Below are 27908 nucleotides of genomic sequence, written 5' to 3' on the forward strand. Positions count from 1 at the left end.
TTAAACAAATATTAAATTTACTTTTACGCTTTCAAGTAGGGGAGATAATTTTACAAAAATGTAAGCAAATAATGAGGTGTAAAATATTAATAACTACTCAATAAGTTTATAAATAAATTTTCACGCTGATTTATGAACAAACTGCAAATATATGATCAAAGAAGAAATGCTGAATATACCAAACATACTAAGTCGAATGGGTGTGTAAAGTGGACTCGCTAAAAAACTTGGTATTGATTTATGCAAAGAGATAATTCATGATGAATTTTTAAACATCATAAGTCAATTTCGAAAATATTACGTTATTTTAATTCAGCGCATGAGAACTCTACTTAATTAATATATCAATTGCTGTTTATGAAAGTTTTCATCCGTGTCTCAATTTTCCAACAATTGGTTAGTGGAAAATCGAACAATCAACTCGCATAAATTATATAGACTGGCGAAATGAAGTAGAAATAGAATAGCAAAGGCATTATATTATATTAATATGTTTAGAATTATTCTCTGGCATGAAATTTTGTTGGAAATGGAATTTGACTTATTGCTTTCAAAGGTTTGTTTTTTTTTTTCTTTTGGAGAGTGCCTAAGTCAGATCTTAGTTAACTGGGACTTGTACAACACCATTCAAAATGTATCTACTATGTATATCTTAAATTATAGCTACTGAAAGCGTGAATTGAAGTTAATTGCTTAAAACAAAAACTTCTTCATAAACAATTTTATAAAAAATAAACCATAAATTTGGCATACCTTTCATATAAATTTTTTGTTTAAAGATAATGGGCATTACAAAAACAAAGATTGTGAGAAATGTGGCGAAAAATCGCTGTTAGCTAGCGATTTATCGTTAACACTTCATTTCGACTTATTCAACTTTCACGCCTTTTTTTATAATATTATTTTTTTCTGCATTATTCACATTTTGTTTGCTGGTGGGCAGTTGTAATAATGACTTCATATATGCATATGAGATCATAAACAAATCATTACTGACTACCAAGAAAACCGAATGAGAGTTTCAAAAAATTACGTCAATTTCGATGCACAAATAAATGGCTGATAAATTAAATGATTTTGCTATTTGACACCATCTGGCCATGACTAATATGCAAATTTATGTATATGAAAGTTTAATTGTTTAAACAGATGTTATTATAACATAAAACTTTGGTGACTAAACCGCGTTTCAAATTATTTCTATTTGAAGCCCTTAAGCACCTTTAAGCAGGGTACCATGAATCATACGTAACCAATATTTTGTTTAAGTAAATACAATAAATAAAAAAATATAATAAATAAAAAGAAAAATAAATCAAAAAGAAAAAAGTGTTTACTATGAATTTGTACTGCAGAAAAGTAGTCTTTAGAAAAAAAAATCGAAAAGAAATCATGAAATTGGCACTGTGTCAAAAATTGCGTCAAAGTTTTATTCACTTACATATATGTATACTAAATATACATATGTATACTTAGAAGAAAGTAAAGAGATTTAGAATCTCTATATGAAATGTTGTGTAGTATCTCCAAAGCACTTGTTGCCAAATGTCCGAATGCTCTATAAATTATACGTTAATAAAAAAAAAATAAAAAAAAATAAACCCAAAGCAAAATGTTGTCGTTGCCAAATAAATTATTTCTTTCTATTTCTTTCACACAAAAAATAGCAATTGATGACTCATTAGGCGGCAACATGATGTGTGAACTCATGCTGCGATGATAAACAATGAAAAATGATCAACCAATTAATGTTTTTTATTTAACAAATTTAGAAGAGAAAAAAGTTAAATTTTCAAGTAAATGGAGAATAATAATGTGGGACCACCAAGCGAATAAAAATACATTTCGTCACCTAAAATGCAAAATAACGTATCATCGAAAAATTCGAAATTGAGTATCTTATTGATTACGATTCACTACTTCAAATTACATACATAATATTACATATGTCCAACATTTTCAGGTTCTGCGCTCATATATGAACCAGCTTTAACCAATATTAAATATTTTGTTCACTCTCGTTCCATTTTATTTCATGTTTCATTCACGCCACTGTAAATTTTCGAAAATGTTGTTACGTTACTTTGCATTTTAGGTGACGTTATGTAGTTGAGACATATCATCAGAAAGTGCTAGAAAGTCTCAACTGACAAAATTCTCAGCTCTAAAACTATTTAAACAAGATTTTTTCTATCAGCAAAATTCGCACCGCCACATAATCCTAGTGTAATCCTAAGGTTTAGGGGCTATACTAGTGAAACCTATTAAAACTGCCTTCGAAGGTCACAAAAAAAAAAAAAAAAAAAGTTCACCAACTGCTGACAGCAAGCAACTAAAATAAAAAAAGGAGTTGAAGGTATTTTCTATACATTGACCTACGATTTTTGAAAATCAGAAAAATTTTGAAAAATGAAAAAATGGATAGTTCTGAAACAATTTTTCGTTTTCTTAATGCCATATCGACAATTTTCAACCAAAAGATTGTCGATCATTGTATAGTAGATATGTATATCCAAGAATACCCAGTTTCAGTTTGAAGTTGAGCGGTGACAATGTAAACTAACGAAGAAGGGAAGAAAGAAAATCAATTTTTTGAAAGTGTCACAATGGTATAGCATGAAAAATGAATTTTCCAGTTTAGAAAATATTATCTCTCGAATAATGAGAACTCTAACTCAATAAGCGAGGGCAAACGGAGCTGCCGTGGTTCCTGAACAGTAGATATGATATGAAATGAGATATGAGAGCTAATAATTACTTCAAACTATGTCTAAGTTGAAGATTAGTATAGAGAAATATTTCCAAAGTTTAATAAGTTTTTATATTTTAAATTTTATAAATATCTATAAGTTCGTAAAACATTGCCTAATTTAGGGTTATATCGATAATTATCGCGTCTAAAAAGTTAAGTAGTATTTTCTGAATTTTTGGAGATGAATCTTATTTAATAAAGAACGAAAAATAATGTATTTTTACAGAATATAATATACTATAATAATCCGCAATACGCTTTGAAATATTTTGAATGTCTTTGATCAGTTAGCAAAAATCCGAAAAAGTGGTTGTGATGATGATTTTTATATTCTTGCAACATGTTGCTATAGAGTATAGTAGTTTTGTTCACCTAACTGTTTATATATAACCTAAATGTAATAAATTAAATTAATTAATTAAAAAATTACCTCAAATAAAAAAAAAAAAAATACAGAAAATTTAGTATTAATATACATGTCAAGAGACAAATTGGTAATTTTTTTCTGGGGTGTTAAAAGCTATAAAGACAAAGGAAATTAATTTTCTTTTTGAAAAATGATAATCTGAAAAACACCTTAGATGTTACCTTACCAATGGCTTCTGGAATATGGGAAGAAATCGTAGTGTAAAGTTGCAAACTAAAGTCAATGGAGGGACAGTTGTTATGAAAGAAACTTTTATTTGTACGGAAAAGCAGAAATTATTTTGTCTATAGCTTTATATGATTTTTGATAAACCTTAATAGTTTGCATGGAGAAAAAGTAAAATACTCAGGAAAATGTACAAATTATGGCATATTATACAATATAAAATAACCTAAATGCCATAAATAATATTTAATTGCCTGACTTGGCAAAACAAGTCAACAAATCGGCAATAACAGCTGTAGCTTTCAACAGCTAAAGGGTGTCACATACGATTTCAACCAGCGCTTTGAGGCCGACTGATGCGAATCACAAAAATAAAAAAGAAAACGAAGCAGCGCCGACGCGTGCGCGCTGCCATAACTAACCAATTCAAAAAACCCCGAAATATTCGTCTCATTACGAAAAGAGGTGCGGTCATCAACAGACGCCCGTCTGCCAGCCATCTAAACTGCATTTCGATTACATTGTGAGGGGTCAGTTAGTCAATGCCCTTGACATTGCAACGAAGCGCTTGCCGGCTGGTTTTCATTTCAAATAATTTTATGGCGGATTAAGATTATATTTATATGTGGTAGATGGTATATTGACTTATGGATAAACAAATACCCAAAAGTCAGTGCAATCAGCCCTTATGAATTTCAGCAGCACAATGCACACACATACACTCTTGTGTATGAGATAAAGCAATTGTTCATGTTGCCCCTCTGCCTTCCCTTGGGATGCTGCAAACCAAACATTTCACATTTTTAATTGAAAGAGATTTATGCTACACTATGCTTTCATTCACTTCGCTTAATCAGCCAGTCATTCACTCGTAGCAGTCACTCACTCATCTATTGACAGCGCCCAGGAGTGAATGTGTATGTGTGAGTGTATGCGTGCGCCTGGCAGTCAAGTGAATGCGGAAGTGGATATCGACAGCGAACAGCATGCTGTGCTGTGAAAACAATACAATAACATACTTTTTGTTGCTGTAATAAAGTACCAAGACGAGGGCGTTTGCAACTTTAAATGCGATTTCATGCAACCACACACTTACATATACACATGTCTGTATGCATATACATAATACAGACACACATGCATAAAAATGCCCCTTGTGTTAATCTCGGAATTATGCCCTTTTTGGCTTCCGCCGACTTTGTCAGCCCCTGTCATCTTGAGCTTTCTGCCCCGCCGAGGGCTTTGTGTTTGTCGGCGGCAACTGTTTGTGACAGCTGAGGAAGCATTTAAGTGCGTCTGATGAATTACTCCCGTCCAATTGAAAACGTCAACGCCAATTGTTTATTCGTGGCTGTCCGGGGTGTCCAGCGTGGCAAGGCGAAAATTGCAAAAACCCTAGAACCAACATTGACTACACTTTAGTGTATTGAAAGAAAAATTTGCCTTCGATCAGAACTCTATTTTTGCATATTTYGTTTGTGTGTGTGTGTGTGTGCATATGCATTTTTCATTATTCATACAGTCTGTGCGAAAATTAAGTTGTCATAACTTAATTCTGATAAATGATTTCTGATCGACAATTAATATTCTGTAATCAATTGAAAATAGAAAGAAAATGTGTGCCTGGAACGGGATAGAGAAGAGACGCTTCATTGGGTGACACATTAAATTCAAAAGAGGAGAGGAGTGGGTATTGAGAATACGAGTCTTAGATACTTAGTAGATTAACTAAAATGCAAAAGAAGTTGAAATAGGAGACAGCTCCCTTAAAAAATATTTAAAACGTTGGTCCGTCCGTTTGAGCTTCCTAAGTTTGAGACGCATACTATATATGTATATAAATTATTTACCTTAAAAATTTTATTTAATCCAATAAAAAAAGATGGCAACTCTCAAAAAATATTTTCAACTGTTACATTTCTTGCATACATATCTTTAGTTGATATTCATATTTTAATGATTATTTCGTTACCAAAATTATATTGAATTTATTTTTAAAGGGGTGGCAACCATACTCAAAAAATAGTTCAAGCTAGAGTTTCTTTATTTTGATATCCAAATTTTTAATCCAATAGTTTTATTATATTAATATCACTGAATTAAACTTTTTTAGAGGTGGCAATTCTGAATTATTCTAATTTAAGTTTTAACTTTCTAAAAAAATACTTGAACTTAAGACCTTTATTTTATTAAGAAGTTTGTAAGAATTTTTTGTTTTATTATTTTATTAAATATGTGGCAACCTTTTTCAAAAATTATGTTCTTAAATTTAGATGGCAGCTCTCAAAAAAGTGTTTTTTATTGTTAGATTTCTTTATTTTTTAGCTTGATATTTATATTTTAATAACTCTTTTCCTCCACTTTTTGAATTCTTTTTGATGGGGTGGCAACCATGCCCAAAAACTAGTTCAAGCGAGAGCTTCTTTGTTTTTATATTGACATTATGAAAAGAATAGGTTTTGTTTATTAATTTCATTAAGTTAAATTTTTTAAAGATGGCAACTCTGTATTGTTTAAATTCAATTGGAAGTCTTTTACAAAGCTTCAGTTTAATACCTTTATTTTAATAACACGTTGGTAATAATATTTTATTCAATTATTTTATTAAAAAGGAACAACCCCGCAATTTTAAATTTAATTGTTAATCTGCTTAAAAAATTTGAATTTACCTTATTTTAATAATACGTTTGCATACTTTTTTTATTTAATTATTTTTTAAAAGGTGGCAACCCTATTCAAAAACAGGTTTCCAAAATTCATTGGAAATATTTTCAAATAGTTCTTTTAATCAGACTAATTTGTAAATTATTCCAAAAAAATATATAATTTATGTATATTTTCACTGCAAAATAATCAAATACGTCTTGTGCCATTAGATACGTTGCAACTCATATTACTTTTTTCAAACCAGTGATTATGAATATATATGTTTTTTTCATTCCCTATCAGATCTATGCCTAGTAGAAGTATTACAAAATATACAATAACAACTATCAATTTATTATTAGCTAAGGTCAATAACTTTGAGGGCACGGCTACGGCTGTAATCAGCGAGAAGTAATGAGAATACTTTAAACTTGGCCAAGCCTAAATGAATGTAGTTGCCATAATACAAATTTATGTATACCTGTATATAAATGCTTAGACTGCTGCAAATTTCTGTGTGTTTTAATTTGACAAAAATTTTTAATTTTCTTCTCCTTTTATAATTTCTCGTTACAGTTTAATTGTTGGCGCTCCTAAATTCGATACCTCCTCATACCAACAGGGTGTGGTAGAGGCGGGTGCAGTCTTCAAGTGTGGCATGAGTGACGGTGATTGCAATTTGGTGAAATTTGACTCCTCAGGTAAGTGAATGCCCGTTGAGAAGAGGCAATACATTTTACAACAATTTATAGTGAAAAAATAAGACGGGTGAAGACCAAAAAAAAAAAAAAAAAAGAATATTATTCTGTTTTCATTATTTTTTGTAACTGTAACTTTTTTAACGTTGTGTTGCACGTACAATGTGTTGATCTCTCCTTTTTCATACAATAAAAAAAAAACAAGAATAAATTCATATTTACAAAAAAAAAAAAAAAAAAAAAAACAGAATACTGAGAAGAAACTACGGATATGAAAAGTGTAGAATTTCGAAAATATGGGAAATATTTATATTTTTTATATATTATTATTTTAAGAGCAGGCAATAATAAATTTCACTTTTGCGAGACTCAGAGCAAAAGAAACATTTGCAGTATAATGAAAGTGCCATGTGATTCTCAGAGGAAGCAAAAAATCTAAATATAATTAAATATTCAATACATAAAGAAATAAATGATAACGAGCCAAGAAAAAGTAATAAATCGTTACTTATGTATATGTCTAAAGATATACATATATTCATATCTCCAAGAATATTTTTACCGATTAAAAAATTGCATTTAATTAAGCAAGTCTCCATTTTCATTACCAAATTGCTCTATTTATCACGAAAGCCTTTAATATCAAAATTGGGAATATCTAACAGTATTTCGAAAATATAGTAATTTTTCGGCGCCGAAATGTAGGAAACATTTCACTGAGTCAGTGAATACAACTCTCTAACTTTTAACCAATTATTTCTATGTACCATCTCTGGATAAATACATAGCATATGGCCTTAGATTTTGCCGTCTTTGTCATAAAGACTTTATTACGCTTCGAAAGGTATAGCTATTAAATTTTTGTAATGTTTACATAAAACCTAAGGTCTTCTAAACATTTTTTACGGAATTGTACGAATATTAGAACCAAAGAGCCAGTAGTAGACTATACATATATTTGTTCTATAATAATCCGTTCTCCCAGCAGGTATTCAGAAAGAAAAAAATTAGTGTAAAATTAGTTGAGTAGCGCTTCTTTTCTTAAGGGAGTACATGGATTTCCTTGGGTAAAAAAGAGGCAGTTTTCAAAAATTTGTTTCTCATCTGAAAAATTAAATATTTTATTGGAATTTTTTATTTTTTTTTCAAATATACACTAGTAACAAAGATATTCTGAAATTTTTGGAAAAAAAAAAAAATTTTAAACTTGGCCATTGCGACGCCATTTAGAACTTTGAGGAAGGAAAAAAATTAAAATTAGATTTTTGGCAAACATTTAGTCTAGCTAGCATCGAGCGGTACAGTTCTCAAGGCCGTATCTCAGAAACTATTAATCGGCTCAACTTAAAACAATTAGGACAATATTCTAAATTGGAGGATAAGCTAATAAAAATAGATTCAATTTTCTAAAACCTGTAAACCCATGTAAACCTTAACAGTAGATGAATCGAGGAAATATTGAAGGATCGAAAAAACCTTTTCCACAAAATGTTATAAGAATTAAATTTCACAAAAAGAAATTAATGAATACATAATATTTAATAATTTGATCTAAATGACCAACAAAAATTTTGAAAAAAAATAAAAATAAAGCAATGAATGCAAATATTATAAAATAGAGGATACGGATCGTTTATTAGAAAAATAAAGTTCAGAGCTGCATGGGTAGGCAGGTAGATTACGGTACAGAACCTAGCGACTGCGCTCTCTTGGAACCCACTTGGACAATTGAAACACTAGTTTATTTTGATGCCAACACTCCAAGATATGGTTCTAGAGATGCTCATGCTTCAGCAAAATTAATAAATATTATTATTTTTTTTAAATTTTTTGTACAATTTTCAGTACATTAAATCTGTTTAGTGCCGGATTTTGTGAGTTAAAATAAACTTAGTTCTTCTGGCCTACCGAATTACGGCATATTTAGGCTGTTCTTCGAAATGAAAGTGTTTCTTAATACGTTCTTAATTGACGTAACCCAATTACATACAAATCTAGCTACGAAAAAATAATCAATTCATCTGCATATATGTAATAAAAATTAAATTTGATGCTAGAGTGGCATATAATCTAACTATAGACACACTTAGCGCATTTCTTCTAGGCACACTTGAAGAGCATTAGGTGTTGCCTTTGAAATTCTTATGCCACCTTATTTATTGTTCTCTTTGCTCATTCCGTTTTGTTGAAGCATATAATTAGCTGGCTGCAACCACAAAGTGACCTGGTTGCATGCCACACACGCAACGGCACAGCAAAGAGCATGGAATTTGGCATAAAATCGTTTTCTTTGAGCTATAATTTACTAAAACAAAAAATAAAGATTGAAAAAACACATAATAAATATCTGCTTACAATCTTTATGGGAATCATTAGCTGCGCGCGGCAATAACGTCAGCGTTGGCTAAGAATAAAATCATATAATTTATATTTTCACGCCACCTTACGCGACAGCGATGGCGAAGACATCATCATCAGCTGCAGCAGCAGCAGCAGCCGCAGCTTAAACTGTTGTTGTTGTTGCCAGTTGGGCCGCATCATGTGAAACTGGCGACTTCATTTGTAGGCACGCGTGTGTTGCCATTGATATAAGAATGCTTTTGATTTGCTTTTTGGGCGATCGTAATAAATACACGGCAACATAGTAATTGCAACAGTTGGGTAACAAAGTGGGAAACATAAAAAAGCCAAATCTAAAAGTTACAAACTGAAATTGAAAGCTTTCATCTTCATTTGACACGACCGCTGTACTGGCAATACGGCGCTTGTTGGTAGGGCGATAGACACACATACAAATACATATACCTAAACTTATCCAATATGCGCGCATACCATCTGCTGTGGTGGCAAAGATTTATGTTATTTCTACAATCATAAAAAAATAATCAGAGAGCCGTCAAGTGAGACCCATAACAGCCCACACAACATTAGAGCGGCGCGCACTGGTGCCGCGTGCCGTGTGCAGCGACATTAGCCGAAGAGCCCACAAGCCCACGACTTTCGTTGCCCACACAAATAACAAACAAGCTGCTTACTTATCGACTTACACATTTCTTTCCGATATCGAAAGGTAAAATGCCAATAAAACGTATCGCGGCAATCTCAATGCGTATCGACACATTTCACACATTTCATGGCTGCTGACGGCTGGTGGCCGGCGACCCTCATGCCTGGGCGTAGCGCGACTGGTTGCGGCCGCGTTGTGAGTAAACAGCTTCCACACGCCATTTGTAGCGGCCAGTTCGCAAAATGTTTTCATGCAGATAACTGTAAATGTACAGATGCAAGCGTGTGCGCTTGTGTGTGTGCGTACATATAAATTATTCACTTGCAAATAACTTGCAAATCATAAATAAATTCGCGACGAGTAGTCGGTGAAATGGCCGTGTGCGCGCGCGCTGATTTGTTGCACATTACCATTAATGGCCTGCTGGTGGCACAGCACGGCAACAGTAACAGCCGCCGACAGGCCGCGCCGCAATAACAAATGGCAGCAAATGTTTGCTACTTGATTTCGGTCTGCTGGAGTAGCTACTTAACGCCCGCTTCGCCTGCGCCGCTGTTGCTACACGCGATACAACAATATGAATGTATAAATGCAGTCACTGTCGCCCGCCTTCTTTCACCGCCACTAACCGCAGCGCTACCGCAAATTTGCGGCTGTGGTCGAAGCGCGTTTGCAGCCGTCGCGAGCCAACAGTCGTCAAAATTGCACAGCGGATGCGCAAATAAAATTATACGCTTTGTGGCAATGCGGCAATTGTTGGTTGCCGCCACGAACGATCGAAAATAAGTGCAAAAASAAAAACAAAAAACTGAACATAAATAGAAACTGGTAAAAATAAAAATTCCACTCGCACGCTTAAGTTACTAGCCGCGTTGAGTGGAGCGTGTGCACGCATTTGCATAGTTTTCGCATAAAGTGCGTGGAAAATTTATGCAGAACATCTTGTCGATACACGTCCGCGGCACGTCGCGATGCTTGCCATATTTTATTATGGGCGTTGGGGATGCGCGCTGCGGTTCGGTGCTGTAAGCATCGGCGCACAACAATACCGACACAATGCCAACGGAAGAGGCAAAATAGAATTTAATTTCAACACTTTGTAGTCGTGCGGACGGACACGCGAAACAGACGCGCAAATATACAGACGGAAGCTACAGCTGCAGTGGAACGTGCGCGTTGGGAAGATGTCTGACTGCATTGCAAATCACGGCATTACATACGGAGGAAGCGACAGTTATTGGGAACGTATGTGTGTTATACAGTGTATTGTTATCGGATTTACTGAAGATGTTTAAAAAATTATTTCTGAAATATGCAAGACGTATTTGTGGGCGAAAGCACGACTTTCATTCCATCTAATGGCACATTAATCGAGCCATCCACGAAAATTTCAGCCACTTACTGGTGTCGTGTGCTTAAGATTTAGTGACACAGAAATTAATTTTTTTCATTGGGAAAAGTTTAAAATGTTCAATAGGTTTATCGCAAAAAGAAATTTGAGAAATCAAATATCAATGATTTCTGAGCAGAGTTCGGAATAATTTGTATTGGAAATTCTATTTCGAATTATCGTTATGATAGAATTTTAGATTTAACAATCCTTCATTATCGATGATATTTTAAATACAGGAATTGTATGTAATATATGTATATATATAACTATTTCCAGAAAAGTGGTCCCATTATTTAAATATATTTTTTTCACATTTTGTACATATATGTAACGGGGTTTTGAATAAGAGAATAATAATAACAATAACACATTCCCTATTCCACATTCGATGCCATTATATATGGAACTCGATTTCTTTTGCATGGCCACCAAGAGCACGCTTGCAGAAGTCCAGACGTTGAACCCAATTTTTGTAGGTTTTCAAGCATAAATCGGCCGATATAGCTGCAATTTCATGTTAGATATTCGTACGAAGTTCATCAATCGTCGCCGGCTTGTTGGCATAGACCATATACTTCACGTAGCCCAACAGGAAATAGGCTAATAGTTTCAATACCCACGGCCGACGCGGCTAATTGACTGGTTCATTTGTAAGATGCCACGTTCACCAAACTTGGTTTTCAATAAATCGATTGGGACATTTGCTGTGTGGCTTCTGGCGCCGTCCTGTTGGAACCACATACAGTCCAAATCCATATCATCCAATTCGGGTAAAAATATTCAGTTATTATTGAGCGGTAGCGCTTCCCATTCACAGTAACGTGCCGGTCTGGATCATCACGGAAGAAATATGGCTCAATGACGCCGCCGGTCCATAAACCGCATCAAGCCGTAATTTTTTCTGGAAGAAATGGTGACTCATGGAGTACGTGTCGATTGTTGTTGTGTCATATGACGATTCTGGTGGTCAAGCGGCTTCAGTTCTTGTGTTAATTTGATCTTGTAAGGATGTAAGCGAAAAAATTCGCCGCAATGGCGTTACATAGATGCCCAACGCTTGAGAATGACGTGTGAGAGACTGATTTGGGCCTTTCTCAATTGATGCGCTAGCGGTAGCTAGCATTTTGTAATGTGCCTGTGGATTAAATTTCTTCCTTCTGACAGGATGATTATGACGATGTTGGATTTTATATCATGTTATGATGAAATGGCAAATATTATTGAAAAGAAATGTCAAAAAGAGCTGGGAAAAGTATGTCGGCGTTTGCTGTTCCTCTCCGTCTACTTTTGTAGCGTCCCTATCGAAAGACCCGTTACATACGCTGCATGCCTACTCGGACTGATAAAAAATGCATTTTTCTATCTAGAGCGCCATTCGGTAGATTGTTAGGCAATTTCGATTTGTAATGTCATCTATGAGAAACTGTGTTGAGGAAACCTTATTAGGGAAATAATATAATAATGTTATCTAGCTCTTGAAAAATTAATGAGAATTAAGTTCGATATTTAGGAAAGATTTTCGGTAATAAACTAATGATATATATTTTTTAAATTTGAAATTTCTCACAGAAATTAAATTTTAAAATAAAATATAAAGGTTCTTTAGTTATACATATTGGGAAATCAAAAAAAAAAAAAAAAAAAGTTTCAAGAATTTAGGATTAAAATTTATAGGGCTTTAATCACTTTTTTATGTAAAATCACTCAACTTTAAACATCTTTTTCTCCCACTCTGTCCCTTCAAAAGTCATTAATGATTAAATATTTTCAAGTCACGACTACCCTGATTGTCAGTTGTGGTAATGACATTTTTCAGTTTAGCGAATATAAAAGGATACTCTTTATAAATGAGACTGACTGTGAACTTCTGTTGCTAGTAAAATAACCCACCTAAATCCATTCTCGTCATTCTGAAGGCCTTATCATAAAGTTAAAACGAGACAAATAACATTTCAACACTACAAATAGCGAAATAGCTCCACTGTGCATGCAAATGTAGACGCAGTCGTTGGCAAATGTCTCGCATATTTACAATGTTCGTTCCCATCGTTAATCGCCATCGAATGGCGTGCAGTGCATTCATCTGCGAATTGCGCAGCTTTATGCAGCGCGTCTACTCACAAACGAACGCCAAGCAGTTGTTACTATTTCGCTGCTTTCTTTTGTTATTGGCTATTTTTATTTGTAGCGGATCTTTGTATTTGATTGTTGTTGTTTTGTTCAAAGTTTGCGGTTCATTACTATAACTTTGTGCCGCAATCAGCGTATAATCGGCGCGAGGCAGCAAGTCAATTCGCCAAAGTACAACTAAAAGCGCCATAAAAATGCAAATTCATGTTTATTACCCGCAGCGGCGCGCACTCAGCGCGCAAGCAACTAACACGCGCGGATCGGCCCCTACAAGTGCACCTTCAGCCACCACAGCTTCCAGACGGAGAGTCAGCAAGAGAACTGTCTTCAAGTGCAATGCAATGCGTAGCGCGAGGCAAGCGCAGTGTGGAGTGCGCGGCTGGTGTATGAGCTCGCGGCAAATGGTGAGCGTGCGGCAGGCGAACGATGTGAGTTAGCGTCTCGACAGATGTTCTCAACTGGCGCGTTTGATGCCGCGTTCATATATACAGTATATATATTGTAGCAGTAGTTGACTGTTGAGCTGACGAAGTGTTAATGAAATTCGTGAGTCCGCCGATTACTTGCGGCATTCGACTTAAGTAGCGGCTGTTGTTGCATGGGCACTTAATGTTGTGCGCTAATTCACTTTCAGTTGCATCTGCATTAGCGGCACAGTATATAGCGCTTGGTTTGTTGTTGCTGCTGTTGCACTTAAGTGCTTAATATGCAATATGCGGCCGCCCAATGTCAGCACTTGTGTATATATAGCGAGAATTAATGCATAATTACATACATACGAGCATAAATATTTACCGTAACTTATAAATATTATGCAAATGTGCACAACATCAATATTTGCCACATTGCGAACATACAAACACCTACAAACGTGCTTTATAGACAAGATCGGGCGACATGCCAAGGTTGGGCGTTTGGTCGTTGCAGCGCTTCGCTTGATGAATGGCCGAGCGCCTGCGTTAACGTCATTTGATCGGGCGTCGCATTGCCGCCGCCAAGCGATCATTGGCGGACAGACCGGTATGAGTGCTGCCAGCACCCAAATATAAAACACTGTGATATAGTGCTACTTGGGATGCATTTGAGCGCTAGGTGTGCGCTCTGTGTTGACAGCGGTGACGTAAACTACGTGCAACGCATCGCAAATCGTCTGCGTCTATTGGCGGATTGTTGAACGCGAGGCAAAAATAACGTAAAGCGTGGCGACGTGCAGCCCCGGCAGGGATGACTATGACAGTTGGGCAGCACTTGCCACTGTTTTATTTTGCAGCAAAAATTTTATTTTTTGTTTTTATCAATACAATTTTCGCAGTGTCACCAAATCGGAGAGGAAATGCGTAAGCGCATGCGCACAGTCATATTCTTTAAGTGTTAAAAATCAAAATCAAAAATAAAATTAAGCGTAAATAACTTTATTACATGCATATATTTTTTTTGTTTCTCTGTTCCGTTGATTTCATTTTGCATAATGACGGCTGATAAATTTTTCTCTTCCTTCCTGTCTACACAAACACATACATATATTTAATAATTGATTGTAATTCGTATAGAAGGATTAAGTAAATGCTTCATACGCTTGAAAGGTAATATCGCTAGTGATAACTTGTGGCTTCCTGTGAAATTGTATAGTTATTTATATGCACTACTGCACCTGAAACGCATTTGCACCGATTTATTAGCAAACTATGTGTTCGTATGCACCATATAATATTTTAATTCTGAATGTATCCGAGTTGTGATATATTAAAATAAAATTCTATTTATCTATATATTACTTTTTTTATATTTAAAAAGGTCTCTGTTTATGTGTATGAGTTAGCAAACCAATTTTAAGCATTTTCTAGGCAAAGCCACTTAACTTGGCATAAGACTTAACGCAGTGATTGTTAGAGATATTATTAAACCACTTGGTTTCACTATAAAAGGCTTGTTCCAAAGTAAACAGGATTTTTTATACTATATGCCAGCTGCATTAGAATGTACCATGTTTATCGATTGTCCAGTGAGAATTTCATGACATTTCATCGATTGGAAGTGAAGTTATTGCGTTTTAAGTGTCAGTATGTTTGTGTTATCGGTGCGAAAATGGAGCTTGGAATAAAGATTTTTCGGTAAAACTTTTACCGAAACGTTTTAAGTGATAAAACAAGTTTTTGGGCATTTGGGCTTACGAAACGTGTGTGCACGGATTGTTCCGCACAAATTGACTGCCGACCAAAAATTGCTCAGAATCCAACATTCGAAGGACGATTATTTGACCAAAAATCACATTTTMACCATTAACCACTCCCCGTATTTACCTGATATGACACCGTGCGACTTCTTCCTTTTCGGAAAAATCCATTTGCCCACGAAAAAGCGTTATGCAAACGTAGAGGCCATTCAAAAGGCTTGCACCGGCATACTGGCGGTCATACCAGCCAACGAGCTAGCTGTAGTGGAGCAGAAGGAATTGATTTGAATAAATTGATTTTGCCGAAAAAACATTTTTTTTTCTAAAGTCCTGTTTACTTTGGAACCCACCTTGTAAATCAAAACAATGCGTCGATCAACACCACCAATAATACATACTGTTTGCAAGTACTATTTGATTCCAATTAGTCGAGTGGAAGGGAAACCTTTTCCACCCCTGCCGTTCCGCAGCAGTGAGTGTCCCCACTAAATAGAAATTTCAATTCTATCTGCCTTTAAGTTTAAGCCATAGTGACCACGAGTCTGCCCACAGAACCAAACCCAAGGTTGGAACGAACTAAAAGGGCAAACTGTTCCGTTTGGTACCAGATTTAGTCTCCCGTCAGACCTTGTAGCTTTGCTACTACCAGTTCAACTCAATGATGAAACTCAATGACTGGTGACATTTGTCGCTTGAACTGAAAATGTCTTTTTATTAGGAGGAATCTCATTCAAAGTCTATAATATCAGTTTAAGCTGAGTATTAAAACACTATTTCTGAAAGACTATGCTGAAATTTCAAGGCAAGAGATAGTGTATATTCAGAAGAAAATGCCAAATATCTTATAGTATTTATACATGATCATTGTGATGAGTTGAATAGAATGTCACGTATTGTTTGTAAATACGTGAACTCGCCCGAAAAAGGGAAAAATGAGCAAATCCAAAGTGAAAACCGAGCGCATTGTCTCTTTTGACATCAAAGGCATTGTCCACCATGAAATTCCTCCTGAACAAACCATCAACGCCAAGTTTTACGTGTAAGTTTTCAAGAGTCTCAAACGAAGGGTCAATCGGGTCCGTCAAGACAACGTAGCTCACACCCCCTTTTTTGTGAACAACTAACTAAGGCCGACATCCCAATGCTTCCGCAACCGCCCTACAGCCCAGATATGGCCCCCGACTTTTTTTGAAAAGGCCGATGGAAGGTAAACATTTTGAGACGATAGAGGAGATCCAAGCAGCATGCACCTCGGCTCTCAAGGCTTTTAAGGGGATTGGCTTCCGTGACGCCTTCAATGCTTGGCCCTGTATAAGCTGCAGCCGAAGTTAAGAAGACGTTTTTTCTTCTTAGTACATATTTTTTAAATAATTTTTAGGATTCATTTAATTTTAATATTTAAGTGTATATATTTGATGGATAAACATTGATCGGGTTAATTATATTTTTGATACTACTACTTCACTTTAGCTTTTTATATTAATGTTTTCGATGCTACAAACCTTTGGGTGTGGCGAATCAAACAAGCAACTGGCCTAAGTCATATTGACTGGTATAATCAAATTAAGTGAGAATAGTGAACTGTTATACCGCTTTAGTGAGATATCCAACTGCAGTCTCGTATAACATTGAACTATATAACTTTACAGTTACTTTCTGAAGCAATTCTTTGGCAAGAGAGCGGTGCACAAACTTGGCGTGCAATAAAACACGCATAATATGCACCGTTTAAAAGATGTACTATATATACTATTTTCGCTCACCATGCAAATTACAAGATTTTAAGTTTAATTGCGCTTATGCTTTTAATGTAAACCGGAGTGTAATTAAGCAAAATATGTTAAAATTTTATCTCTAACGACATTTGCATATCTTGCAGGAAATCATCGCAACACTTACGGCGACGTTATCGAACGAAAATCCTATCAGTGGCTCGGCGCCACGGTCTCCACCAGTCGTGACAATGACTTGATTGTGGTAAGTAGTGGAAATCGAAAGGCAACTATATACAAATATAAGTGCCTTACAAAAGTGAAGTATTTGTGAAATTAAAATGCGAAGCGTGAAAGTACCGTTTAGTGCGTTTAAATTGTGTAGTTTAGAGCACCAGCGCCATTGCACGATTTAACTTTAATTTAAATGATTTTGATTTTGTTGGTCATTCGCATGCGACGCTTCATGCAAACCTTGTACGCAAGCGAAAATTGGGTTTACGACATTGACAAAAAAAGACGACGACGGCGACGACGAAGATTTAACAACACCGCAATGTTTACTTTATTTTACCTGCAATGAGCACTTTCATTTTCAATACAACAACAACAATGTGGCTAAAACGCGGGAGCATTGCTTAACACGAGCAGCAGCGTAAGCGTTTTGGGGCAGACAAAAGCGCTGACAGATCCGCTGCTTGTGTGGGTGTGTGTGCGAGTTTGGGCATGGGCGAAGATTAGTCATGCCGACGTACTTTTTATGCCATAAGCGAGCTAAGCCGAATTCATATACGCTTATGCATGTGTGTGTCTCCGACCGCAATCTACCGGCCCGACAAAAAACTGCTGAACTAGTTTCGACAAATTGTGGTCGCGGTGTGACATGTGTGCTAATGCAGTTATTTACCGTTTCTCACTCTATGTCTATATAACGCTTGTGACTGGCGTAAATGTTGGCCATTATCAGCGCTGTCAATAAACCCCGAAAACACTGTTATGTCTGCATCGGTGACAGCTTGAGCGAAATCTATGAAACTGAAGCACGAAAATCACATCGTGTACGAAGTTGGCCTACGTAGGGGCATAAGTGGGCGACTCAAAGCCAATCAACCTGTAACAAGTGGGTGGGCGGCTAATAACAGATATGTTTATACATACATACATATGAAAGTATTTTTATGTATTTATATTCGATTTTGTGTTGTAAGCGAGCGTGTGTAGATCGCGGAAGCCACTTAGCGCGGGCGGGCAACATGATATGTCTGCATGTTTCCATGAATATGTGTTTCTTGGTATTACTTCTGCATTTACATATCCATAGATTGCTTTTCATGTTTGTTTACAAGTAGTATTAGTAACCTTCGCGGGTGGGCGCGTGTTGGAATAAAATGTGAGTTTTCGAAAATTCAGCAGAAATCAGTAGAATCAGCAAAGGTGGGTCATAACTAGAATGTATATGAATAGAATATAGAAAATATGTGTAATTATAAGATTATTAACAAAAAAAAATAATAATTAAAATTGAATATAAGAACACAGACACCAAAGAAAAAAAAACAAGATAAATAAAATATAAAGAAATTATAATATTTTAATAAATTCAATAAAACAAATAAAAACTTAAATTCAGCTGCACGGAAACGTCCCTTCAGAGGTGCATTTCTAATAGCATAAAAGAGTAAAAATAATAATTTTACATTTCTGAGCGGCCTCACTGTACGACAGCTTTAAGCTATAGTATTTCGGTATGAATAATTTTTTCGCCGATTGTATTCTTTCCTTGCCTAATAATCTTGGCCAATTTTCGTGAAGATGTCTTGTCAAATAAAAAGTTTTCATACACGGACTGAATTTTGATCGATCTGTTTTTATGGCAGCTATACGCGGGACATTATAACGACAATAATCCGTTCGTAAAGCTTTATGAAGATATCTCGTCAAATAAAAATGTTTTCTATATAAGAGCAAAATTTTAGTTCGATATCTGAAAAAATGAGTGACTACTTTGGATATACGTATATAGGCAGTGAGATTGAGGGACAGGCAGACGGACATTGCTAAATCGACTCAACTGGACAAAATACTATCATCAGTTCTATGCGCTTTGTCTATTTGTTAGGGTCTTATGATCTAAGATATAGAAGTTTTATTTAACACGACCGACCGGTGTTCTAAGCTGTCCCAATATTGTCTCAGTTAGGACAGATTTCATAACCTAACCTTAACTATAATATCTCTATATATTTCAATATCTGTACTTTAATATTTACCTCTGTCCTTATCTATTTACTGCCTCTATATATTTCTATTTCTAAGTATAGTCCTATTTTAATCCCGATATTAACCCTAATTCTTTTACCCATTTCAATTCTTCCTCTATCTTCATGACCACTTCTAATTCTATGTCTAAATTTTTTTACATATCTGAGCCCTATACAGATAGAGTTACAGATACACCTTCATTAAAATTTCTGTTATCTTTATCTCTATCTTTAACTCTATCCCCATCTCTTCCTCCATATTCATCTTTATTTTCATAACTTTTTGCTTCTCTTTGTTGAACTCAAAGAACTAGGACAAGGCATCAAACAAATAGTCATCGCATTCTCGACTTGGCTCCCACGTCACTGTAGAATGTCATATCTTCGAAGTCGTATATAATTTCGTCTATCTTCGAACCTGCATTAACACCAACAACAACGTCAGTCTCGAAATCCAGAATAACTCTTCGCAACAAGTGCTACTTCGGACTGAGTAGGCAATTGATTGAAAAGTAAAGTTCTCTCTTGACGAACAATGACCAAACTGCACAAGTCGCTCATCATTTGCATCCTGTCATATGGTGAGGAGGCCTGGCCAATCAAATCATCTGATGAGTGGGTCTTAGGAGTCTTCGAGAGAAAAGTTTTGTGGAAGATGTATGGTCCTTTCCACATTGATAACGTCGAATGCAGCAGTCACTGTACGAGATTTATGGCGATAAACAAGTGGCAGTAACAGCGCTGGCTAGATCCAGTTGTCCAGATGAAAGAGAACACTTCAGCTTTAAAGGTTTTCGATTCAGTACCTGCACACTTCTATTTCGTTGGAGAGATCAGGTGGAGAGCATCTGGTTGCACTTTGTGTCTCGAATTTGCGCCAAATGGCGGAAAAAGAAACGACGGACGCGCCACTGTTAACTTGGCTACAACCTCATAAGCGGTCTACGCCAGTAAAGAAGAAGAAAATTTCTCTCTCTATCCTTCTATTCTTCCTTCTCTGCCTGTATATTTCTTTCTATTTTTCTTTTCCGATCTATATCTTTCCCGTATCCCTTTAGCCATCTCCAATTTTCTCATCTCTCTTACATCTATGTATATACTGATCTCCCAAGAGTTTCAAAATTTGCTTTTAAAAATTGAAAACAAAAAAGTTCGGTTTATGCCATTGCTACAACAATACATTGATTGCCCAATTATCGCTTACCTACCACGGTTGCAACAGTCACCTTGTTGCAACTTCTCACTGTGTAGATATTCGATTTCAATATTCCTATTGCGGTTCACTGCGTTGCATTACAAATTCTACAGAACAGTTTTCCACATGCTACACAGTTGATAATGCTTTTGTTGGTTTTTCTGCTTTTATTGTTGTTGGGCTTTTTGTTTGGCTTGGCTTAATCTTAATGCCCGCCTCGGTCGGGAAAGCCACAAATTAAGGCACACAATTGACGTTTAGTAGATGCCTCGTGTCAGATTAAGGTGTGCCAACTGCCGCATTGATTTCTTGATTACTTGATTTCTCAACTACTCACACACACACACACATACACACACACTTGTAACATTTTTGCCCTCAACTCAATTCACAGTATGGCAGAAAGCTTAAACGCTTTTTAATTGTACAGTCATCAACGAAGGAGTAGTTTATATACGAGCCGAAAATTTATTGGCGCCTTGTAGTGAGTTGACCTGCTTTGACCGATGACAGTGTGTATGTGTGTGCGCTTGTCTATTGAATATTCCGTTTTTATTTGTTTTCTGTGTAATCACCAATTAACTTTGATTTTAGTGGATTTTTTTTTATCCATTGGCCGAGTTGATCGCCTCCGCACTAACGGTATGGCGAGAACTTGCAACGCGTGTTTATGCTTCCGCCTCACGCTATGTGGCCGGAGGAAGCACCTTGCTGTGTCAGGTGATAATGATGACCTACCGCGTTGCACGATTTTATTGCCACCGATGCTTAACCATTAATAGTGGCTTTAAATGGCCAAAGGTGTGTTCCGAGATGCGTGGCCTTCAAAATTTTATTGACAGCGCGAAATCGATTCAATTTCGTTAAGGTTTATAGGTTGGCAGTCTATTTATGTATGTATGAGAGGGTGGTTATTAGCGCCTTCACACACACACTCACATAGCGAGAACGCTTAATAATGTTTGCTCATTTAGTCATTTGATGGCTCTAGGTCAGTTTCGCTGAGTTGCAACATTTTTGAAGCAGGGTCACTAGTGCAATTCTACTTGTATAGCCTGAAAGTCAATGTGGATGACTTATTTGGGTCAGGCGCACCATATTCTACTTTTATGTACCTTTGTGTCTGTTTCTATGGCTGAAGGTAAATAGATAGTCAGGTGGTGCATCGTAAACAGCTTTGATGTTGTTCAATTAAATATTAATTAGAAAATCTACAGAAATTTACAAATAAAAAAGTTCTTATATCAGACTTAGTTTGTATTTTTTCGGAGATAATACCGTTGTTTTAGGCAGTAATTCATGCCAAATTTTGTGAACATATCTGGTCAAATGAAGAAGCTTTTCATACAAGCACATTATTCCAATCGTTCAGTTTGTATGACAACTATATGCTATAGTAGACCGATATCGGTTATTCCGGCAAAGAAACAGCTTCTTGTATAGAAAGAACGTGTACAAAATTTTGAATTGATACAGGCGGATATGGTTTAGTCGACTCAGCACATCGTACTGATCATTTATATATTTATCTTATAGGGTCATCGACGTTTCCGTTTAGATGTTACAAACTTAATATACCCTGTGTATTTCAGTTTAAAATTTTCTTGATAAAGCCTAAAAGCATGCTGGAACTAAAATTTATACAGTTAACAATTCTTAACCTCGAACTTTCAACACTTCTGTAGAACCACTTTTGACTTTTCTATCTTTTCAAATATAAATAATAAATAAGAAAAATTGAAAATCTGATGAAAAAAAATTTTGTAATTTTTTACAGTTCTATAGACTATAAAATCTGTATGAGATGATCTAAATAGATTTTTCATCGAAAAAAGTTCCTTTTGTCTTTTTGGTAACCGGTGTAACTAAACACATTTTTATTGAAAGCAGAGTTCATGACGTAATTTTCAACCCAGTCGTTTATGAAAAACTGCATTTTGTTTTGTTGGCAAAAAGTTTTTTTGTCCCTGGAAATCAATCTGTCGTCTATCATTTTTGTTTAAGTGCTGGCTCCAAGGCAAGCGTAGTCCCATCATGTCATATAGGTTAATTTATAGTGTTCAAGAAATTTGACTTTCGAAGTCACTGTAATGTGTTGCCAGGAAAAGGTTGCGAACTGATTTCCGCTTTTGGAATCTGCAATTCACTACCACCCTAACCTTGACGCGCTGCATAGCAAAACACAATCACAATTATGAAGCTTAATATTGAATATAGTTTTTTATTTGTTGTACACTGGCTAATAATTAACGAATTTATTTCTAAATTTGAAGAACAAAAATTTTGTTTGAAATCCTTGAAAACGCTTTATATGACGGCAGTTACTGGGCCGAGTTTACTCCCCAACTCTCACTAACTCGAACAAGCCGAAAGAGTTGACAGAAATAGATGTCTAGTTTTCAATTGATTTTAGCTTACTATATTTATTTACCCCAAATTTTTTAGACGGTCTTGATACTCACCGATTTCAATTAGACGACACTTCATGTCACACTGCGAAACAAACTAACCAGTTTCCTCAATGAAAATTTTTTGGATTTGTGCTACCAAAACAAGATGAAACGATAACTTAGGCTGCAACGAAGTATAATACCCTTCACGGTTATTTTTATGGCATAAAAGAATTGAAAAGGATCACTATCTTGAGTTGGAGTTGAGTTGGTCTAGCACGTTCGGAATGAAGTGCTTTGAACTTCAGTATGGACTTTGAACTTTTTTTTATGGAAAGCTTTTCATTTGACGAAATTTCTGCAAGAAATTTGTATGTGATAGTATACAAAGCAATGGTGCAATCTCCGAAATTGTTCAGATAAGATCACTATAACATATATGTAGCTGCCAGACGAACTGATCTATACAAATTAATCACTTGCATATGTTTATTTTAAGTTTGATAAAAGCTGATCAGTGTTGACGATCAAGCTATGTGCTTGGTGGGATTATTAGGGAATCTACTAAGTGCTACTCCCTCCTTCAAAACTCTTAATTCGGATTTATACCGTTTGAAGCAACCGGTAGATTTGGCTACTAGGAGAGTCCCGAAGCTTAAGTTCTTGGTTGGGAGCTTCTTATGTATCAGATCTTCATTTTAACTCTAACAGAGATCAGCATTTTCCATTGTAATCAAGATAAATAGTGATTTTGGAATCAAGGGCATGGTAAAAACCAATTATAAAGTAATCATTGGGATTAGAAAGTCCTTTTAGAGTACAATTTAATTGGAAACGAAGTAAAGATTTTACCTTTTGTGAGATGATACTCTTTTCAATGAAAACCACAGCATACGACACCACTTTAATCTTCATAATCCTTATTAAAAATACCATTTGTAACACCCAAGGGCAATACATATTACTAAACCTTTCTGTATGAAGACAAATTTTCAGCTAAATGTAATACAACAACTAAAAGAGCATATTCGCTGCAGATGTGTATAAGAGACAGACCTTACTGTATGAAGACAAATTTTCAGCTAAATGTAATACAACAACTAAAAGAGCATATTCGCTGCAACTATTTTTAATACACTCTGTAGTATCCATTGTTCCCTTGAATAGTCAAAAAATCACGATTTCCACTGTTGACGTTTCGTAGTATTTAATATCGTTTAGCAAAGAATAAAAAGAAGAAGAAGCACAATACGAGCAAAMTAAATAAATAAATAATTCAGAACGAAATCAAAAACGATCACACAACAACAGCAACACAATCGCTGACATCGCCAACGAATTATGCTGATTTTTTATTGCGATTGTCTTCACTGTTATTATTATTATTGCTGTTATTATTTTATTGTTTTATTTGCTTTCGCAGTATTTTGCTTTATCTGCGCCATACATATATACATATTTAATCCATTGGTCAAATCGGTACAATATATCTTCCACTCGACTTGCCTTGCCATGCCTCTTCTGGGGACTGCACAGTTGATGGCCGCCTGCGCTGTTGTGCTTCTATGCGCGCATGCGCACATTTAAAAGGTACATATTATACCCAGCTCGTGTTCTTTTACGGCTGCGCGGCTGTCCACATTGTTATGGACTCGTAAGTCTTCATCTTTAGCACTGCGGACGTGTTTTTTTTTTTTTGAACGCTGACAATAGCCTTAGCTGCCAAGCGACAACTGCACAAATATATAAATATGTATGTATATATCACGGTGCATAAGGTTTGCGGCATTTATTCAACAGCACATGTATGTAAGTGTGTGTGTTTGTATGTATGTACAATTATGCCCTACTGCCTTAACCTTTTCATGCCACAAATGGTCAATATGACTTAAGCTTCTTGGCTATAAAAAAGATGTCGAAACGTCAGGAGAGGTTTTAGCAAAGCGCAAATAACTTTAGCTATCTTTTGTGCTCTTAAATACGTTTTTGTTGTTTTTGTTTTATTTTCATATGCATTTTTGTTCAGTGTGTGTGTGGTGGTGTCTTGCAAACAACTTATTCTCATAGTTTGGCGAACTTCTATAAAAAGCACATAAATACATGCAGACACATGCCAATACATACATATACATATGCTGATGTTTGAGGGTCAAGAGCACAGTGTTTTAATTTGTAAATAGCAGAAATTGTTGCAATAATATAAGTATGTTTTCTATCGTTAGGTCGTTGATTGTTGTATACTTTTAGGCAAAATTTTAAGCTGTAGTTTAAGACAAGCTCTAATATGAAAATCCTTAGCAACTTTTAATTAAGTTACATTGCATAAGAGGAGCTTTGATAATCTTTAAGTTATACATTTTTGTAAATTTTTTATTTTGGATATTAACAAACTAAATGTTAAAATATTACTAAAATATACTTGAAAGAAATATGTGTAAATGAACCTTTTTCAATTGGAAATTTGCAACAAAAAAAAAGCATTTAAATAAATTCTACAAGATTATTGTATAGCAATACATTTTTTTTTTATTTAATTCTTGTATAATCCTTTTCAACTTTATACTCGAGTTTCTTCATCAAAAAGTTACTTTTGTAAATTTAAGTTTTAAGGTTTTTTTCAGTTACTCTTTTCTTAATTTGGGTTAGTAAAAGGTATAAAACATTCAAAGATGATTAATTTAAACCTCAATAAAAATTAGTGTTATTTTTTCACTACGGAAGTTTCTTTGAGATAGTTCCTCAATTACCCAGATTTATGAAATTTTTGTGTACGAATGATGATGACTAAAGTGAGAAAATTTAAAAAGATATCGAAAATGATGTACTCACCCAAATAAATACACAATTTGAAGATAATCTGCAGAGTATTTAATTTATATTAACACACTTAACTTTTACTTTTCTGAAAGAGAAAAAAATAAAAATATTTATTAATGGGAATAAATTTATGATTTCTTAATAATAAATCATAAAAATAAAAACATGTTTATTAAAATACATAATTTAAGAATTTTGATGTTGGATTAAATTAGAACAATATCAGTTGTGCCCTTAAGTGGCACACTTAGTGTGATAACCTAAGAAGGCGGTTTTATGAGTTTGAAAACAAACTACTGCATCAATTGTTCCAAAATTTTAAGGATAAGTTACAATTTTATCCACTCCGGTACAGGGTTTTGGAGCATAACTTTTCTATATTATCTAAACCTGGCGATTTAGTTGTCTTACGATTTTTGATAGTCGAGGAAATCTCAGAGTTGAAAATGTCTGTTAGGGGATTATTATTTGAGAGTCTAAATCGCACACAACTTGACAGTTGAGTTTTTTCTTGTGTCTTCTTACCATATTTTTATCCCATTGTTAAAATTAGTCCTCAGAGTTTTGTTCTAACAATTTGTAACTAATTGCTATATTTATGTTTATTTATACGTCTCTTCATTGGCATTTTGTGAAAAAAACGATACGACGTAAATTGCGTATGTTCGTATTATACATATATATATGATCTATAAGTTGATGTTCTGTGGTTGTTTTGTAGCAGCCAAAGGATATAAAATTGTAGTACGAGTATTTTATTTTATTTATTTATAAATGTGAAAAAAAATAATACAATTATTTTATTTACACGAAAAAAAGGAGCACTGGCTGCTAGGACCTTCGGCTCGCTGGTGAATCTAAGGCTAGGTGACTAAAATTAAGTTCTATTGTCCACGCTTTGTATATTTAAAATCTTCATAAAATCTATATACATGCTTAAGTAAAATAAAAACAAAGTTCTTATCGAAGCTAGGTAGGATGTCATATTAAATGTTTTAGACCGCATTTATCCAGATATTTTGATATTTTTGTAACGTTCTCGAGAGACGTAGTTTTCATTAGTGTTGTAGCGTTTTCATATGACCTTATACTCACTACTCTATATTGTCGAATTGACTATCAAAATTTTAAAACCATCTCTAGTTGGTTGCACCACAAAATCAGTCCTTATTTACTCTTCGTCGCAAAAACTTCACCACAGCCCCACCGTTCACTGGCCATCAAAGCTTTTGTCCACCGATCAAGGTATTTGCAATGGACTAAACGGACTGTTCTATTTCAGTTATTGTTGTTGTTCTTTTGTTTTTTTTTTTTTGCAAATAAAAAATTCTGTGTGCGCTTTAATGCATTCAACGTGTGCGCGCAACACGACGGCGATGTCCACCAACACTTTAGCGTCTAATAAACAACAGGAGCAGCAAAAAGGAAAAAATTGTTAAGCAACAAAATTTCAGACGGACAACTGCAAGGCATAGCACAGCATGGAATATATGCATATATGCTTTGCCAAATATTTTCAGACATGAAGTGCTTAAAATTCAGCTACAAGCCAGCACAAAGCCGGCGGTGCAATGCAGCGGTTAGACACCACTCAGCCGCCAGCCGCCAAGGTAATAGTCGGGAGACAAGCACACAGGCTGCGCGAGCTAGCACGCCGCGCCGCACACATAAGTGAGCAGTATGGGCAAACAATAAAAGCGCAAATGCTTCTCACGTGTGTGCCGCGACCGTGAGGCTAAAAACCCTGCTCCACTCGAGTATGCGCGCCGTACCAGATGAGGCGCATAGGTAATCCCCCGCCACTGTGGACATATCCACATATATACTTATATGTAAGTAGTAATGTTTGCATGCTGAAGTGTGCGCATGTGTGCACGCATAAGTGCTTAAGCTTTGCCTCGGGCCTTTTGTGCAAATATGCTGAAGCGTTTTGCTTTCATATTCGCCCATTTTTTCGCCTGTGGCCCATATAAGGCGCGGATGCGTACGCCGCGTAAGCCAAGCATTTGTGAATTTCAACTTTTTTTGGTATAAGTACTCCGACGCGTATTGTATAAATTTGTAAAAGTAATTGCATTCACCCAATATGCACATAAGTAAACAAATGCACAAACAATTTAATGCGCAGACGCAAACAAATAG

At 35.4% G+C, this 27908-nt stretch overlaps 1 protein-coding gene across 3 annotated transcripts in view; it reads left to right on the top strand.

Moving 5' to 3' along the window:
* The window catches only part of LOC108970139 (integrin alpha-PS2), an 82482-nt gene that overhangs the window by 33933 nt on the left and 20641 nt on the right, over positions 1-27908 (top strand). For all 3 annotated transcript variants that reach the window (XM_018935306.1, XM_018935308.1, XM_018935307.1), the window contains exons 3-4: positions 6567-6691; positions 17271-17368. In XM_018935306.1, coding sequence (XP_018790851.1) covers positions 6567-6691; positions 17271-17368 — 223 coding nt within the window. The remainder of the gene's footprint in view (positions 1-6566; positions 6692-17270; positions 17369-27908) is intronic.

This window comes from Bactrocera latifrons, unplaced genomic scaffold, assembly GCF_001853355.1.
Source record: "Bactrocera latifrons isolate USDA-ARS-PBARC rearing strain unplaced genomic scaffold, ASM185335v1 scaffold_285, whole genome shotgun sequence".
Lineage (NCBI taxonomy): Eukaryota > Metazoa > Arthropoda > Insecta > Diptera > Tephritidae > Bactrocera > Bactrocera latifrons.